Source organism: Coregonus lavaretus (assembly GCF_964263955.1).
Source record: "Coregonus lavaretus genome assembly, chromosome: 18".
Classification (NCBI taxonomy): Eukaryota; Metazoa; Chordata; class Actinopteri; order Salmoniformes; family Salmonidae; genus Coregonus; species Coregonus lavaretus.
The window spans coordinates 26,158,410-26,175,248 of record NC_140005.1 but is presented as its reverse complement, the minus strand read 5'-3'; the positions used below and the strand labels follow the sequence as shown (position 1 = coordinate 26,175,248).

The 16,839-nt window shown below is 45.5% G+C and overlaps 1 protein-coding gene across 1 annotated transcript in view; it reads right to left on the bottom strand.

The window, feature by feature from the left end:
- Positions 1 to 16,839, bottom strand: part of syne2b (spectrin repeat containing, nuclear envelope 2b) — a gene marked incomplete at its 5' end in the record, with an annotated part of 125,587 nt that overhangs the window by 1,837 nt on the left and 106,911 nt on the right. Inside the window, 16 exons of the mRNA XM_084181888.1 lie at positions 60 to 109; positions 389 to 463; positions 648 to 854; positions 1,130 to 1,258; positions 3,578 to 3,778; positions 3,933 to 4,144; positions 4,360 to 4,483; positions 4,649 to 4,785; positions 5,312 to 5,380; positions 5,545 to 5,851; positions 6,089 to 6,283; positions 6,439 to 6,576; positions 8,654 to 8,836; positions 9,561 to 9,711; positions 9,831 to 10,018; positions 10,716 to 10,878. Coding sequence (XP_084038014.1) covers positions 60 to 109; positions 389 to 463; positions 648 to 854; positions 1,130 to 1,258; positions 3,578 to 3,778; positions 3,933 to 4,144; positions 4,360 to 4,483; positions 4,649 to 4,785; positions 5,312 to 5,380; positions 5,545 to 5,851; positions 6,089 to 6,283; positions 6,439 to 6,576; positions 8,654 to 8,836; positions 9,561 to 9,711; positions 9,831 to 10,018; positions 10,716 to 10,878 — 2,529 coding nt within the window. The remainder of the gene's footprint in view (positions 1 to 59; positions 110 to 388; positions 464 to 647; positions 855 to 1,129; positions 1,259 to 3,577; positions 3,779 to 3,932; positions 4,145 to 4,359; positions 4,484 to 4,648; positions 4,786 to 5,311; positions 5,381 to 5,544; positions 5,852 to 6,088; positions 6,284 to 6,438; positions 6,577 to 8,653; positions 8,837 to 9,560; positions 9,712 to 9,830; positions 10,019 to 10,715; positions 10,879 to 16,839) is intronic.

The following is a 16,839-nucleotide window of genomic DNA, read 5'->3' as shown; positions in this document are numbered from 1 at the left end:
TAAAAGGGTGTAAAAGGTGTGAAAGTTGTGAGAGAGCAGACGTTTAGTTCAGCACATACTTTCTGCAGCCTGCGGCTTGGACTCCTGCAGCTCCCATTCCAGCTTTCTCCTACACACATACACAACATACCATGCCGTTAGATCACATTCCAGTCAATGCAGCATAGCATAGCATTTAAAATAGATTCACAGTAGACATGCGAAAACATGCTAAATGTGTTCTAATCCATGGTTATTACACAATGTTCACTGTAAATCTTTTACTACAGAATGTTCACTAGCTTTGGAGGCTGGATTGAACGCAACAGTGAACAACCCTAGCAGCCAGCCACTATTTGCATAGACTCTGCATTAGAGCACCAGTCTACATGCGTGACTGAAGGTGTACCTTCTGCAGCTGGAGCTGAGAGCTGAGCGATCCCGGAGCAACACTATCCATCTCAGAGCTGGTTGGACAGGATTCCTGTGACACACACAGACGGTACACATACAGTCACATCATCAATCAGAGAGACAGACACACCAAACCAAACCTGTTGAGACTACAAACAATAATAATACTACTGTCAATGATTGTACAACAGCACATCAACCCTATTCACAAAATAAATGGATGATGGGGCCCTGGTATGGCATAGGTAAATAACCCAATGTTGACGTACCAGCCTGCCTTGCAGGATGTGCAGGTCATTGGCAACCTGGCGCAGCAGGAGTCTGAGCTTGTTGCCGATGACGTGGACCTTCTCCTTTGCCTCGATGCTGTCCTCGGCTGTGGCCTCCAGGAGGAGCTGGGAGGAGATCTCTTGCAGAGAGGAAACCTGACGCTGGCGCCCACGCAACTCCTCCTCCAGGGACTGCAGCATAGCAGGGAGCACAAGAGAGACCAGGCCTCAGTCGGCACACTCATACAGTAGGACAACTACAGTAACTATTACAACTTATAGGTCAGCTCTTTCTTAGAATCAAGCTTATTCTCTTTCAAATTGCTCTGTGCACATAACAGTAGGCCAGCTTGTGATCCTTTCTATGCCATGCTAGCAGCTATACTATATTATTGGCATATACTGTCCACTATGCTCTGTTATTTGGTGCTAAACGGTTCTATGGATGCTTGTTCTCCCTTCCTCACCATGAGTGTGTCTCTGTGCTCCAGCAGGACAGAGTGCTGTGCAAAGCGGTCATGGATGTGGATGGCGTAGCGTGTGCTCTCAGCCCTGGCCAGCCACAGCAACATGGAGTGCAGCGTCTCATGGAACTCCTAAACAGATAGGTCAGAGGTCAATAGGGCAAGGTTAGTCTTATCCATTGTTTTTTTTAGGTGCGTCTTAAATGACATCCTATTCCCTACATAATGCCAGGCCCCCAGGCCCCCAGTGTTTCGCTACACCCGCAATAACATCTGCTAAACATGTGTATGTGACAAATAACACTTGATTTGATTTGATTTGAATGTGAAGTCACAAGCTCTGACTGTGCCCTAGAAAGCCTATGTAAATTACGATTGTCAGAACGGCCAAATAAAATGTTTTAGACACCCCATTTTGGGCTCTAAAATGTGTTTATTATGATCAAGTTCGATCCCCACTGTGAATTATTTTAAAGTTCGCTACAAATCGAGATATTTAATTAAATAGTGATAAATTCTGACTACTACAGTGAGCTCCAAAAGTATTGGGACAGTGACAAATGTTTTGTTGTTTTGGATCTGTACTCCAGCACTTTGGATTTGAAATGATACAACAACTATGAGTCAGCTTTAATTTGAGGGTATTTTCATCCATATCGGGTGAACCGTCTAGAAATCACAGCACTTTTTGTACATAGTCATCCCATTTTAGGGGACCAAAAGTATTGGGACAAATTCACTTATAGGTGTATTAAATTAGTCAAAAGTGTAGTATTTGGTCCCATTTTCCTAGCACACAATGATTACATCAAGCTTGTGACTCTACAAACTAGTTGGATGCATTTGCTGTTTGTTTTGGTTGTGTTTCAGATTATTTTGTGCCCAATAGAAATGAATGGTAAATAATGTATTGTGTCACTTTTATTGTAAATAAGAATATAATGTTTTTAAACACTTCTACATTAATGTGGATGCTACCATGATTACAGATAATCCTGAATGAATCATGAATAATGATGAGTGAGAAAGGTATAAATATCATACCCCCACACCCCCCAAAAAAATGCTAACATCCCCTGTTATTGTAATGGCGAGAGATTAGTGTGTCTTGGGGGTTTGATATTTGTGCATCTGTAACTTTCTCACTCATCATTATTCAGGACTATCCGTAGTCATGGTAGCATCCACATGATTGTAGAAGTGTTTAGAAACATATTCTATTCTTATTTACAATAAAAGGTACTCCAAAATCAGTCACAAAATAATCTGAAACACAACCAAAACAAACAGCAAATGCATCCAACAAATGTGTAGAGTCACAATCTTGATGTAGTCATTGCGTGCTATGAATATTGGACCAAATACTGAACTTTTGATTACTTTAATACACATATAAGTGAGTTTGTCCTAATACCTTTGGTCCCCTAAAATGGGGAGACTACGTACAAAAAGTGCTGTAATTTCTAAACCTTCACCCCATATGGATGAAAATAGCCTCGAATTAAACCTGACAGCTGTACTTTAACCTCATAGTAATCACATAATTTCAAATCCAAAGTGCTAGAGTACAGAGCCCCCCCAAAAAATGATGTGTCACTGTCCCAATACATTTGGAGCACACTGTACATTTGTCGTCACACAGGACCACGTTCTGACACAGATCAATCACCGGCCGGCAGGCTACAAGGAGGCTCACGGTTGAATCTCTTAGGCAGGATGAAAACAACTACATCGCCATGATCCTTTGCTAGTTACGGCCACCTTCACCATAATCCTTAGCGATTCTTTTGTGCTATTCAGCCACAAGGGGTAACCCAGACTCGTCACAGGGGCTATAAAACTGAAGCATTCGTTAAAAACATTTTCTCACCACCAAATATGGCAGTGAGAGGAAGTCCAGTTGCAGGTAGTGGGAGAGGATAGAACTGGGCCGACATTCTGCCAATTTTCTCATCGATGAAACATCTGTTCTCAATACGTTTTTCTGTTCCCAAAACTATAATCTGTTACTACGAACACAGTGCACTAAGTTTTATAGACTTGACGCTTTTGACAAAGTTTTAAAAATTGCATTGTTTAGAAGGAGTGCAGGGTCGAATGGAGTTTGTGCACATGCCCACTTCACAGAGGAGGCGCTCCCTAACAGACATCTGCAAATACATGCTAAAATGCGCCAATAGGATCTCGCTAGCTCGTGCTTGGCTTTGCCCACTTCCTTGCTTGTTATGCCCACTATGCTTCATTTGCTCCCACTGTAAACGACAGGTTAGTTATACATATATTTGATTCAGCTCCATTCAGCAATATGGCATGCCTCAAATACTTCATGCGCCTGACGTCAGCGCTATCACTATCTACTGGTTTTCATTTCTATGCGTAGTGCACTATGGGAAATAGGGTGTCATTTGAGATTTGACCTCAGAGTGTATTGTATCCAGTTGTTTCCCTCACCTGGCACTGCATGAGTGCGCTCTGCAGTCGTTCCTCCCAACTCTCCAGGCCGACGCAAGCCTGTGTCCAGCTGTGATTGGCTGTCCTCAGGCCCTCCTGCAGCTCCTGCAGCTCAGCACTCTCCCCACACTGGAAGTCCCGCCCACTCAGGTTGATGGAGATCATCAGAGACTTGTAGCTGTTGAACGTCTTCTGCATCTCCTGGACAGAGAAGAGTAAAGCAGTGTTTCTTGTTTGCCCATAAATCAAAGAATGTTTCACAATCATCTCTTTTACTAATGAAATAGAATCCCTAGTTTTAGCCTATTGTTGCCCTACTGGCATTACAGGAGTCGTATCATACTTGGCCCCTCACCTTGAGTCTCCTGATGTTGCCTTCCATGTCTCGGATGCTGGTGGCCGGGGCCAGCCTCTGCAGCCTCTCTAGCTCTGGCAGCACATGGCCCAGCCAGGAAGTAATCTCATTGAGGTCAGAGTTCAGCTTCTGCCACTGCTGCAGGTCCTGTTTGATGCACAGCTCGTCACTGAGGGCCTGGGCCTGCAGCAGCTCCCAGCGCTCGATCACACCTGCACGACAACAGGTTACAACAGGTTAGTAACAGGTCACAATGGTTATAAAGGCCTTTGTGGCAGATATATAGCCTAGTCCCAGATCTGTTTGTGCTGTCTTTCCCAACTTTGCAACACAAAACAAACAGATCTGGGATCAGGCAAGCAGATATAGATATAGCAGACAGAATATGAATGGCTGTGGATCAGTGTGTGTTATCAATGACACCTACCAGTCTGTTTGTCCGCGGTGGTTAACGTGGTGAGGCCTTGGTCCTCCAGCTCCTCGTCATTTAAGATCAGTTTGACCCTCTTCACACTGTCGATGCTGCCACTGCACTCTGACATCAGCTTGACCTGGCCCACGGACACAGACATGCCAACGTCACTACCTATCATCACTAACATCAACTAACAGTTATGTGTTTATCCAATGATGTTACTGTATATACAGTTTAGATGGTGTCTATGGTTTAATCTGTGTGTTTGGAGAAATAACAGGCAGACAGTATGGTGACTTACATAGCCCTGCTGGAGAAAGGGGGTGCTGGTGATGTGGGTGGGAGAGGAGCCCAGGCCCAGGATGATGTCCCTGGGAACACGTTTCCTCTCCTGGGGCTCAGGGGAGTGCCAGCTGGGGGGGTCTGTCACCGACTTCACTGGGATGGGGAACAAGAGGAGGAAGCAAGTCAGATTCCATCAAGATGGTTCTAGATTCACTGAGCAGTCATGGGCAGTTGGGCAACCCTATCGCTACTTTGAGATTCACTTATGCTGCAAACACAGAAAACATGAGACCAAATGTACATGCACGCTTGACCAAAGGAAATGCCATGACAATGGCATGACAACTGACTATATGCATGCAGAACACTCAGAAAACAAATAGTGAATCTAGAAATATAAATATCATCAATAAAATCCAGTGATGTATAATCATGCAGTGTTGTGTATGAAGATATACAGATGGTTATGGTCAAGTCATGGTCAAGGCCTGTGGTGGGACAGTGTTATTAACATCCAATAATGTACAATAGAGTGGGTAAAACCTATCTGTAGGCCTGTATGTCCAGGGGAAGGGGGATAGCAGAGCTGGGATATTGGGATGGGGGGGGGGGATCATGCCTGGCCATCATAACCACATAGCAGTTCAGACACATGCAGGACAGGAGGCAGAGTGCCTACCCGAGACTGTTCTCAATGCTTTGGCAGTCGCCTTAACAAAGGACTCTGAGCTCTCAGTGATTTCTACATCTGCAACAAAAGAAGGGTGTCAATAGGTACTCTTCTCTTAGACCACTATGGATAGAATGGCCCTCTTCTGCACACTCTTCTTCATTCATCTTCATTCACCTGGTAACAAAGACTGAGACAGAGCCAGGTACAGGAGACTAGAGAAGTCTATCAGTGGTCGTTACCTGACATGGCGCTATAGTAGGTAGCATCCTCCTCATCCTCATGGGATGAAGATCCCCCCACGTCCACGGTGTGGTCCCACTCCAGGGGGATGGAGTCCACGCTGACCGGGGTCTCCCGCCCCGAACACTCCAGAGGGGGGGCCAAGAGATGGCACACAGCCTGCCGTCCCAATGACTCGCCCATTGCTCGGCACTCATCCTCCTCCTTTTCCTCCTCGTCTTCCTCCCCCCAGGAACTTCCAGCCAGCTCCGCTGAGTCCTCCAGGTCTGTGTCGCGGTCAGACATGTCCCGCTCTTCCTCCAGAACCTGAGGGAGAAATAGGTAGGGATACCAGGCCCACTTTCAGTCATACTGTATAGATGCATAGCATTTCCAATTATACTTTCCTAACACGCATCTTGTTTGTAAGTGTAATTGTCCAGGAATTAAATGGATTCATATCCACAGTTTCACAGACTGGAGTTATATGACTATTTCACTGTTAAATGAGGTGAGGTAGAGACTATCATAGTGTTGCGGTGAAAGGAGATGCAGTCCACTGACCGGGCGTCTGTTGATGAGGCGGTGGTGGAAGCGGGCCACCCTGCCAAAAACCTCCTGGCAGTAGGAGTGCAGCTCCTCCAGTTCATCCTCTATCAGCACGGCGTCCAGAGGAGCACTCTTCTGGATCAGGTTCTCCCCAAACACGATCAGAGCATCGATCTTATTGGTGTTCAGAGTGATCTCCTGCTGGAAGCCCTGAGGGAGGGGAGACCAGAGAGAGAGAGATCAGCTATCAACCCGCCAGCCAAACAACAAGACACACATTAAGCATAGACAGATCGTATCAATAGTTGAACAGAGGAAAAGTAAAGGAAGATGGATAGACTAGTGGCCAGTGGGAGTCAACGTACATTGAGCTGCCTCATCTTGTCCTCGATGTCGCTCTCTGAGAAGTGCTCGACGTTGGTTAGCTGCAGGTCCATCTCAGTGAGCCAGACCAGGATACCCTCCCGTGTGCCCTCAAAGTCTTCCCTCTGAGAGGTAAAGTGCTGTAGGGGACAACCGAATAGAAGATTAGCATTCAGACATTTAGTACAGATTTAGTGGATCACTTAAATTGAGTGATTTGTAAAACCAGCAGTAATCAGCATAGGAAATAACAGTGCATTGCTATTTAAAAATCTAAAATCATCAGCATTGATATTGAACTAGATTGAAACCAAGTTGATTCGATCTAATGTGAAATAATGTATTTATTCTTGGTAAAAGAGAAAGTATATTTATAGCATATATGGAAATCTCCTATAGAGAGAGAACTTAGCTGTTCTGTCCAGGCAATGTTGCGAAGGGGCAGAGGGCGACAGAAGTGAAGGTCCCTAATCAGATACTTCTTTAAAAATATATATATCCTCTATCTGGCTCCAGCCACATGCCACAATGGAAACAGCTGCTTGGGCAACGTGACTGTCCTTGCTTTTTCACCATCAGAGAAGTGACCTAAATACAGCAGGCTTAGTGCTGACGCTGAGCTAACGCATCACTCAGATCACTACTCACATCTACACTCCGAACCTAAAATAGCACACTGGTGACCTTACACATCAGCACTATAAAGATAGAGAGTGGTGTTACGTGACTCTTGAATGACCCCAATTCAGTGGCGACCCGTCATTCAGGGCAGGTGGGACCCTTGTTTTAAGCTAGAAATACAAATAATATATAAAAAAAAAAAATTGGGGGGGGGGGGTGCCTGATTTGCATGTTATTTTGCCATTAATACGTGTCACATATCAGTTTGCAAAATATGTAAAATAAATAAATAAATAATCATAATCATTGAGTTAATGCCTCCATACAAACATGGTCTCTTTTTTGCTCATCGGCCGTTGGACTTAAACATTACACAACAAGTTGGAAATCGCAAATTCAACAATGAGTGGTTTGGAAGGAATCAGTGGCTAACTGCAAGCATTGCAAAGCAATCACTAGTCTGCTATTCAGTGGAGTGGCTGTGTGGTCCCAATTCTGGGTTTAAGGGTCTCTTTTCCAAGCTTAAAATTATAAACATTCAACATCGGCCATGCTGTCAATCCAGCATGATTTCTGCCGCGTTCAAAACCACTGTTAACTCGGAACTGGGAAATCTGACTTCAGTGAGTTCAAGACAACTGGGAACTCGGGAAAAGACGAGCTCCGACTGGCAAAATAAGTTTTGAACGGTCATCCAACTCGGAATTGTAAGTAGGGAACTCAGGCCTCTTTCTAGAGCTACGACCTGAAGATCACTGATGTCATCATGATTTGACCTTGTTCTTTTCTGACTTCCCAGTTGTCTTGAAAGCACCATAAATCCAGAGAATGCCAGACTTTGATGACAAAGTTTGATGACAAAATCTGCCCACGAAGGACCTCTGCGCCACCTTCCTGTTCAAGTGAGCACAGCACAATAAGGTCCAAACATTTATGGTATGCTGCTGCATAAATGATGTAATATGCCAGGGAGATATGTATACTGTAGCTAAGAAAGTAATACTAAGTGTATGTTGTGTAGTAAGCTGTTAGTAGCCCATGTGCCTCACCCTAATGTCTAATCGAAATGACGGATTGCCTCTTTTCCGCTTGTCGCCCCCTTATGCCATAGTTTGTACATCTCAATTGACTGTAGAAACCACATTTGTTTAAGCAAGTCAGCCATTTCAGCTATGTTATTTTTTTAAGGCAGTAAATGAGGCTGAATTAACTGTTTCGCTGCCAGACAAGGCTCCGCTGATAGCCAGGTATAGCAGTGGTAAGGTGTTGGAACTGCTGTTGGGACTCTGCTATTGGGACAGCTTTATGTAGGCCCTAACAGTTTGTGGGCACCGTTTGTCACCGTTATAGTACAATTAATGTATTGTTTAGTGTTGTGGCTTTGCTGGCATGCATCCCAATTATGTTTAGTTTTTTTGCCCCACCAAGATTTACATGCTAAAATCGCCACTGCCCCAATCTGTTCACATTCCCATTCTGATTTGACCTTACCCACCAGAATTTCAGATGTTGACCTTAGCGTAACTGATTCAGTGAGGCAATACTGATAACTCCTCTGACCCTTAACCCCTAACCCTTGACATCTGACCCTCTCACCTTGAGTCTACGGAGAATGGCAGCCACCCTCTTCTGTAGGCTGTCCCAGCGCTGGTTGCCCTCGTGGACCATGACCTTGAGTTTGCTGGAGGCGTCGGTGCGGTTCTCTCTGGCCAGACGGCGATACTGCTTGTTGACCAGCTCCAGCTGGGTCAGCCTCTCATGGACCTGCCTCTGGAACGCCTGGGGGTGGAATCATGGGGGTAGGGGGGCAGGGAGATAGGTCTGTGTTAGGACTGACATCAAATATATTTTAAGAGTGACATTCGATTGATGTTGAATGGAGAAACATGTTGTGTTCTGCACTCTAGTTTCAATGCTTCCCAGTGAATACATGTAATCAATGCAAATATTGATTACTGTATTCGATATAGTTCAACAATTATATGCACGATTATGTCAATAAAATGTTCAATATCAACCATGGTTAATCTGGAGGCGAAAGAAACGCACACCTGTTTAGGCGAGGTGTTGGTTAACGGAGTAGAACACTTGAAAAAGAAACGGAGAGCTGCACACTCAAGGAGCTCAGATGCAATAATTTAATAACCAACATTTGGAAAACCAAGCTGTCTTCATCAGGGTACAACGTAATATCAGCCATGGAAACGTAAGAGCAAGACAATCATATTTGGTAAATAATAGTGTCATACTGCTATTCAGGTTGCTCTGAAGCAAAAGAGAGGGCTTCAACAGAGCCCAGATTACCCAGCCTAATCTCTGTTAGTAATCCATACAAACACGGAAGGCTGAAGGTTAATTGTCTCTAGTCACCGCATGAGAACCTGACTACTCATAAACAGAATGAATTCTCTGACCAAAGGCTTTCTCAAAAGTTCAGTGGCAGATGTGTCGAGAATGTTTTGGTGTAAGGGCTCATAGGTCATCAATGGGTGTTTTTGCTGACCTCAAACTTCTTGAGTTCCTCCTTGGCGCTGGTGTAGAGGACATCCGCCGAGACAGGGTTGGCCGCGGTGCGCTCAGCTGTCCTCAGCCAGTCCTCGAAGCGGGAATAGTCATCCAGGAACTTACACCACAGTCGCCATGTTTCCTCAATCCTTAGAGGAAGAAGTTGTAGAAATAATTTATAAGCTATGGCACAAATCATATATGAGGGGCTACCTTTTTTGACAGTCGTTCATCTGTGTCGGTGTGTGTGTGTGAGTTCATGCCTCACCTCATCCTCCTCTCCATGGACATGGCACAGATGTTCCTCCAGCGGCGGTCCAAGCTGCGGGTGGTCTGTTGGATGGAGTCGTTCTCTGTGTCGCTCCCACAGGCGTCCGCATCGTGGAGAAGAACATCACAGAGAGTCAGAACTGACGCTACGCCCTCCGTGTGCTGCTCAATGTCCCGCTGCAAATCCTGCATACAGACACAGGAAGATTTAGTCAACTGTTTAGATACATCTGAGTAACACCCATTGCTTTTGAAGTAAGTCCTCAACCTCCACAACACATCTCATGTCAGAACAATAGAAGCTTTCATAAGCGGTTTGTTCTCTAGAATCTGGCGTTGCTCTGGCGAAACCTGGAGGCCTGGAGAGCACAGCAATGTCAGTGTCATTTCCAAATGCATCTGAGTGTTCCCTCACTCTCTGTAATGACCAGAATAGCCCTTTCTCAGGAGCCGCAGGAGACTGTTTTTCCCTCTCTCTGACACACGGCTCCATTACACTGTTCCCAAAGAACATGTGTAGGAAGCGGGAAGCAGGACTATTAAGGCTAAAGTCCATTTCTACCTTCATTCCGTGCTCTCGGAAACCTACAGTAGCTTTCATTACAGCACATTTCTGCCCTCCCCCTCTGGTGTGATAGCATATCTCCTAACAGGTCCTGCTCTCTGGAACCCGCTGGGACTCCACTACTGCATAACACATACAAAATGTGTAAAAATATATATTTCACTCTACATTCCTCACATTTCTCCCCTCAGCTTTCTGACCCACAGAGACTATATAAACTAAAGGTATGCAGTTAATGTTAAACAGCCTGTACTATATGGTGGTTTGTGGATAGTGTATGGAGTGTCTGACATCAGGCCCCTGGCCCCTGGTACCCACCTGCTGCTCAGCCAGCTTCTTCTGGATCTCATCACTGTGGCAGACGCTGTAGACCACGGGCTTGGCCAGCTCAGCCTCGATCCGTGACAGCCACGTCCGCAGGTTGCTCATGTTCTTATCCAGCTGCTGCACTGTCACCAGGGTCTCCTTCAGCTTCCTCACCCTGGGGAGTCAATCAAATCAGTGAAATTAGGAAGTTTCTTCATCCTGTTTGTCACCAGTGGCACAATTCTTCACCTATTTACTATATCTCCCAAGCAATGACATTGAAACCAGATACACACATACTGCCTAAATAATGGAAACACTTGAGTAAACGAGGGATACAAAGTATATTGAAAGCAGGTGCTTCCACACAGGTGTGGTTCCTGAGTTAATTAAGCAATTAACATCCCATCATCTTTAGGGTCATGTATAAAAATACTGGGCAGGCCATTATTTTGGCCATTATTTTGGCTACCATGGCTATGCCCCCATAGGATGACAATGCCCCCATCCACAGGGCACAAGTGGTCACTGAAAGGTTTGATGAGCATGAAAACAATGTAAACCATATGCCATGGCCGTCTCAGTCACCAGATCTCAACCCGATTGACCGCTTATGGGAGATTCTGTTGCGGTGCCTGAGACAGCGTTTTCCACCACCATCAACAAAACACCAAATTATGGATTTCTCATGGAAGAATGGCGTCGCATCCCTCCAATAGAGTTTGACACTTGTAGAATCTTTGCCTACAAAAGGGGACCGCCAGTTGCCCATCCCTACATTAGAGCATGACCTATATCAGCACGGTCCTCTGAATGACGTCTGTCAGAAATGTAGAGCACTGCACTGCACTACCATTCCATTTCCACTCACTGGTCAGTGACCTAAATCAGTGCATTCTTCTGCAGGCAGTGACACAATGCATGAAGAGCATTCCACTGTCATGTGACCAACCAGTGAGCATTACACTGGAATCTCCCACAAACAAACCTTGACCACTGGCTGGACTCTTCATTATACGGTCCAGAGAGATACCCACTTACTCCCTCAGCTTATGAGACACCACCATTGTAATGCAAGGTGACCGGTGCTTGTAACCTGACTAGCAAACCAGAGATCTGATGCAACACAAGAGAAAAACCAGAAATGCTGCTATCAGGCTAGCTCATAAATAGACAAGGTACAGACTCCCATTCTAAACGGATTGGCTGTGATAGAGCAACACAGAGAAAGAGGAAGAAAGACAGACATACAGTGTTGTTGTGTGTCTATTTTTGGCTGAGTAATTGTGTTCATCACTGAGGCATCCAGAGCACACCGCTGCAGGCTGGGATGGATTAAGGTTCTGTGTACCTGAGAATGATGCCTGGTAGTGGAGGAGAGACTGAATGAATAACATGCACTATACTGAGACAGACTGGAGCTACGGACAACTCTGTCTGAACATGAATGGCAAATAAACATACACATATACTGCACCATGCAAAAATACACAATGAGCCATGCTTGTGTTAGCCATCATGCTGAGTCTGAATGGCAAAAGCTGCGGCTGTGGCTGCTACTTGCATGCACTGACAAAGCACAGCCCATCCCCCCTCATTCTTGCTCTCCATCTCTCCCTCCTTCTCGCTCTCCCTCTCACACAGACACAACACAACACCCTTTTCCGCTCCTCTTTAACCCAACCACCTACTGAGTCCCATGCTTGCTGTGTGTAGGGGCATGAGGGCTGGGGGATTAGGGAGAGAAAGGTACTTACGGCTGGGCTAGTGAGGAGGCTACTCCACGGCGGTTCACCCGTTAGCAAGCGCTTCCCCCCGCTCTGCCTGCCTCATGCTCTCCGCAGTCAGCCTGTCCCCTCCCCCCTCCCTCAGCCTCAGCCACGCTGGACCAGACTCCTCAGCAATATGCACGGGCACAGGGAAATACTGTACTTACATATCACACACACACGCGCGCACACACACACACACACACACTAATGGGGGGGCTGGTGGGGGGGTAAGTGTACCTGAGGGACATCCTTGAGTCCTGTTGCTGCCTGGAGATTAGAGCCAGGGCCATTAAAGCTCATTAAAGTTAGTCCAGCACTGAGGGGATTACAGGACCCAGGCCCGCTACTGTTACTGCCACCACACTGACAGGTGGGCACCTTGGGCCCCAGTCGCCCCACTGTCAACAAGGGCAAGGCCAGAGACACAGTGCTGCCTGCCAGGAAACACTGCTTAACTCTCACCTACAGTATATCTGTCATTCACCCAAGCAATTAAAGACACCATACAAAGAACAGCATAGAGCAATACCCAGCAACTCTTGCAATATCTAGTGACACCAATTTACATAGAAAACTCAGGGTAAGTCCTTCATCTGTCATAAGAATAGATGTCTCTGTCACAGAGGAATCCTATGCAATATTAAGTCTTACATTCACTTTGTAATGAGATAAGAGACAAATCCCTGTGGCATGTTAAGTATGTTACTGTGTCTCCCACAAAAGGCTTGAAAAGGTTCACTTCAGTTACCCACTGTCTGAGCATGTTGCATGCTGTCACCTTTATGACAGTTTATGAGTCTGTTAAGCTAAGAAACTTGCTATGGTTCAATATAATGTGAGTGCTGAACAGTGATCCAATCTATGACTCAATACCCATTAGTATCACCAGACTACCTCCTTCTCCACGCACGCACGCACACACACACACGCACACGCGCACACACACACAAAGACGCACTCCCAACCCCCCAACCCCCTACACACACCCTCAGACAGACAACTCTATTTCTCACCCCCTTGTCTGAACTCAACCAATCACCATGGCAACTGAGCTGGCAACCTGATGCCGAAGTTCTTTGAGAAATACTGCATCGCCATGGCTACAGGAACTTCAACCATAAAGGGGAGACGACTGGCCAAATAAGTGTTTTTTTAACAGCCGCACTCAAACACTGAATAAAATATTGCTGAATCCTGTACTTAAAGCGAAGAAAAACAGAGATGTAAATAAAATCCCTGTCTCTTCAGACTTGGTAAACAAAGGAAGTCGATTTGTGAGCACTGAGCTGACTCCTGGCGTAGAGGGGGTTGTTTTAACAAAACATCTGCCTCACACGCCCCTCGCTCAGACAATGGTGAGGAGTGCGGGGGCCTTGGGTAGGGGAAGCTGGGGCTACGGGCCCTACGGATGACACAATGCCTCGTGTCAGCAGACGGCAGCTGCTGGACAGGGTGACGAAGCACCCAGTTTGTTTTGGGGGACAAAGGCGACCGGCGAGCCTGAGCCAGTGTCAGCGCATCTAATCCTCACCAAGTCAACTTTCACTAATCTTCCATATCACACTGCACTGGATCGGCCCAGACACTGGCACAGGGTGAGGCACGGTCTTCACTCATCACCACTCAGAATCGTCCCGTCTGTAATCAGCACTCATCCAAATAGGTGACACATCATTTCAGGACCCTATGATAGGCCAACATGAACTGTCAACCTCCAAATCAACTCAGTTACAACACTTCCTGTTCTAAGCATGATATAATGAAGAATTATTAAAATCCCCTTTATGAGGTCGATGAGCAACAAATAGCAGAGTTAAGACCACTCATTGCTTAATAATGCAGTAGATCTACAGTGTAGGCATCATTGAAGACTTTAGGATTAGATTTCGACTGAAATTGTTAAATGCTATACACATGTATTCTATTTCAATGATGGCATGCTCTGGTCTTGGTGAGGGAAGGTTGTGTACCACCTGTACACAGGATTATATTGCATCATGGGATGACCGGAGATGATGGGAAGTGGAGCTGACAGGCTGTGAGGAGGCTAATTGAGGGCCAGGGGCTATCCCTTCATCTCCCCTCCCTCTTTATCTCTCTCTCTCTCTTATTACCCTGTCTCTCTCTTTCACCTCCCTCTCTCTCTTACCCTCTCACTCACTTACCTACTGATCTAAAGCCAATTTTAGCCCTCTAACTTTTACCCCCAACACACAAAGTCAATTGTAGCCTTAGTTTTCTAGTCTATACTACACACAAAGACAATTGTAGCCCCTCCTCTCATTGTGGTGAAATTAAAGCCTTAGTATGGGCAAACTCCTTTGATAAAACTAGAAGGTAACTGAGCATGTTTGTACTAGAAATTAAGAGTTTCTGCTCACAGAACTAATTTGATATGTTTCTCTTGAACCTCAGTAGAGTGAGCGGAGCACTCACAAGACGATATAATTGTAACCGTTAGCTGACTGTCATACACACTTATGTACATGTCGTGAGAGGGAACTCAGGGCAGAGAAATAGCAACAGGTTAAATGGTTTCCACATCGCGTTAAGCAGCTTGTTCAAGTGCAACAGGCAGACATTCCTCATGTTTATCTGCTTACAGGGGGTTACAGCGCTCATCTACACTACAAAACAACCATGGAGACTGAGGCCCAAATCCTGTCCTCATGCGATCTAAAACGAAATAATTTAATCCCACATTTTACACCATGTCTCTGGAATAGTGGCAGAATATGTAGGCTAAACTAGGGGTCCACACATTCCTTTGCATAGCACCACATGGACCAGTACTAAGTGGCAGAATGGACTAACTAGCTCATTAACAGGATAAGACATCCATGCAAGCTTGGCTTAAAGGGCAGTGTGTTAGTGGGCTGGGCAGACTGCCCTCCATTCTGCGTGTTACTCCATACTATATCTACCCGCAATCCTAAAGACCTCAAAATGTAGGCTCCCTGTCATTCATAGAGAGAACCCTCACCCTGTCCCTTGGTCCACATGGCCATAGATAAGACAAGACTGTCACTCAAATAGAAACCCCTCCCTTTGCCTGTTGTTTCTATGCAGGCAGACTCCTGTTAGTGAGAGAGAGACAAGGCAGCTGGACACCATGTTCGAGAGAGCCAAGAACAGCCACCATATGGCCCAGCTAAATCCCTCATTCTCATGGAGGATAAGTCATCCCCCTCCCTCCCCTTCGCAGTGACTCTGTATATCTGGCCACCATGGCCAGAGTAAAACCATTCCACTGAAGAGCAGGTTAGCTGGCTCTCTCTGACAAGTGGGGCACATTGGGGCTTCTGAGTTTCAAAGTACCCACCCACTAACAGCCTTGGAGGTGAGGGGCTAGTATGGGCTATAGTAGTGCCTGCCTAGGGACATGTCTAGACAAGTTTCTGTGAACAACAGCAATGACGCCAGAATGTTAGATTGAATAACCTACTTCCCTCTTGAGATCTAATGCCAGAGCACTCTATGCTACCCACAATAATGAATAGCAATTGAATGAATGCTATTAACTAACATGCGATGCAAAAAGCTTGGATGATTAGAATGACTCAAAAGTCTCTTAAAAATATTTTAGCAGATGTTTGTAGACAGGCTGCAGCAGAGAAGACTGCAGACATCAATATACCGATGATGTCCAGAGAAAACAAGACCACATCAGTGACCAGAGTTCGAAACACTTCACCTAATGATCTCCATCTCAGAAATAAATATTGTTAGTGGCAAAAGAAAACACATTAAGGAGGACACAGTTTTAAGCCCCTGCACACAACACACTGACGAGACTAGTGTTCATTATCAGACGCAAGGTGAATCATTACAAAAAAACGACAATTGTAATAGTCTCATAGTCCCATAATACATTAGTCCTCCCTGATGCATTAGATTAGAACATATCGTTTTCATCTCATTAGTCCTATGGTATTCTATATATCCGGCTTGATATGCCTCTAAATGGATCATGTGTTTACTGCTCTCCGACGCACGCATGTACCATCAATAATTGCATCATGCTGTATGATGATACATAAGAGGTAAGCCTGTGTAAAGGTATTTCAGCAGTTCTCTTCATTCCGCTCTGTGTTGGATTGGGATTAATGTTTCTGGATTAATAACTATAGCCCGGTGATGGCTCTCTGAAGCTTTCCCTGTTATAATCTCAAAGCTTGGAACAGCAGCTGTTCTGTCCTGTCTTCACCTAACCCTAGTAGAACCAGTTCTGAAAGTGGTCGGACCACGGACTTACACTGATGCATTGTTGTAATACATCCTCTGTCTTGTTTTGAATAACAAAGAGAAATCAATCAATTTGCATGACTGATATACTATGTACTCGGTATGGCCTAATCAAGCTA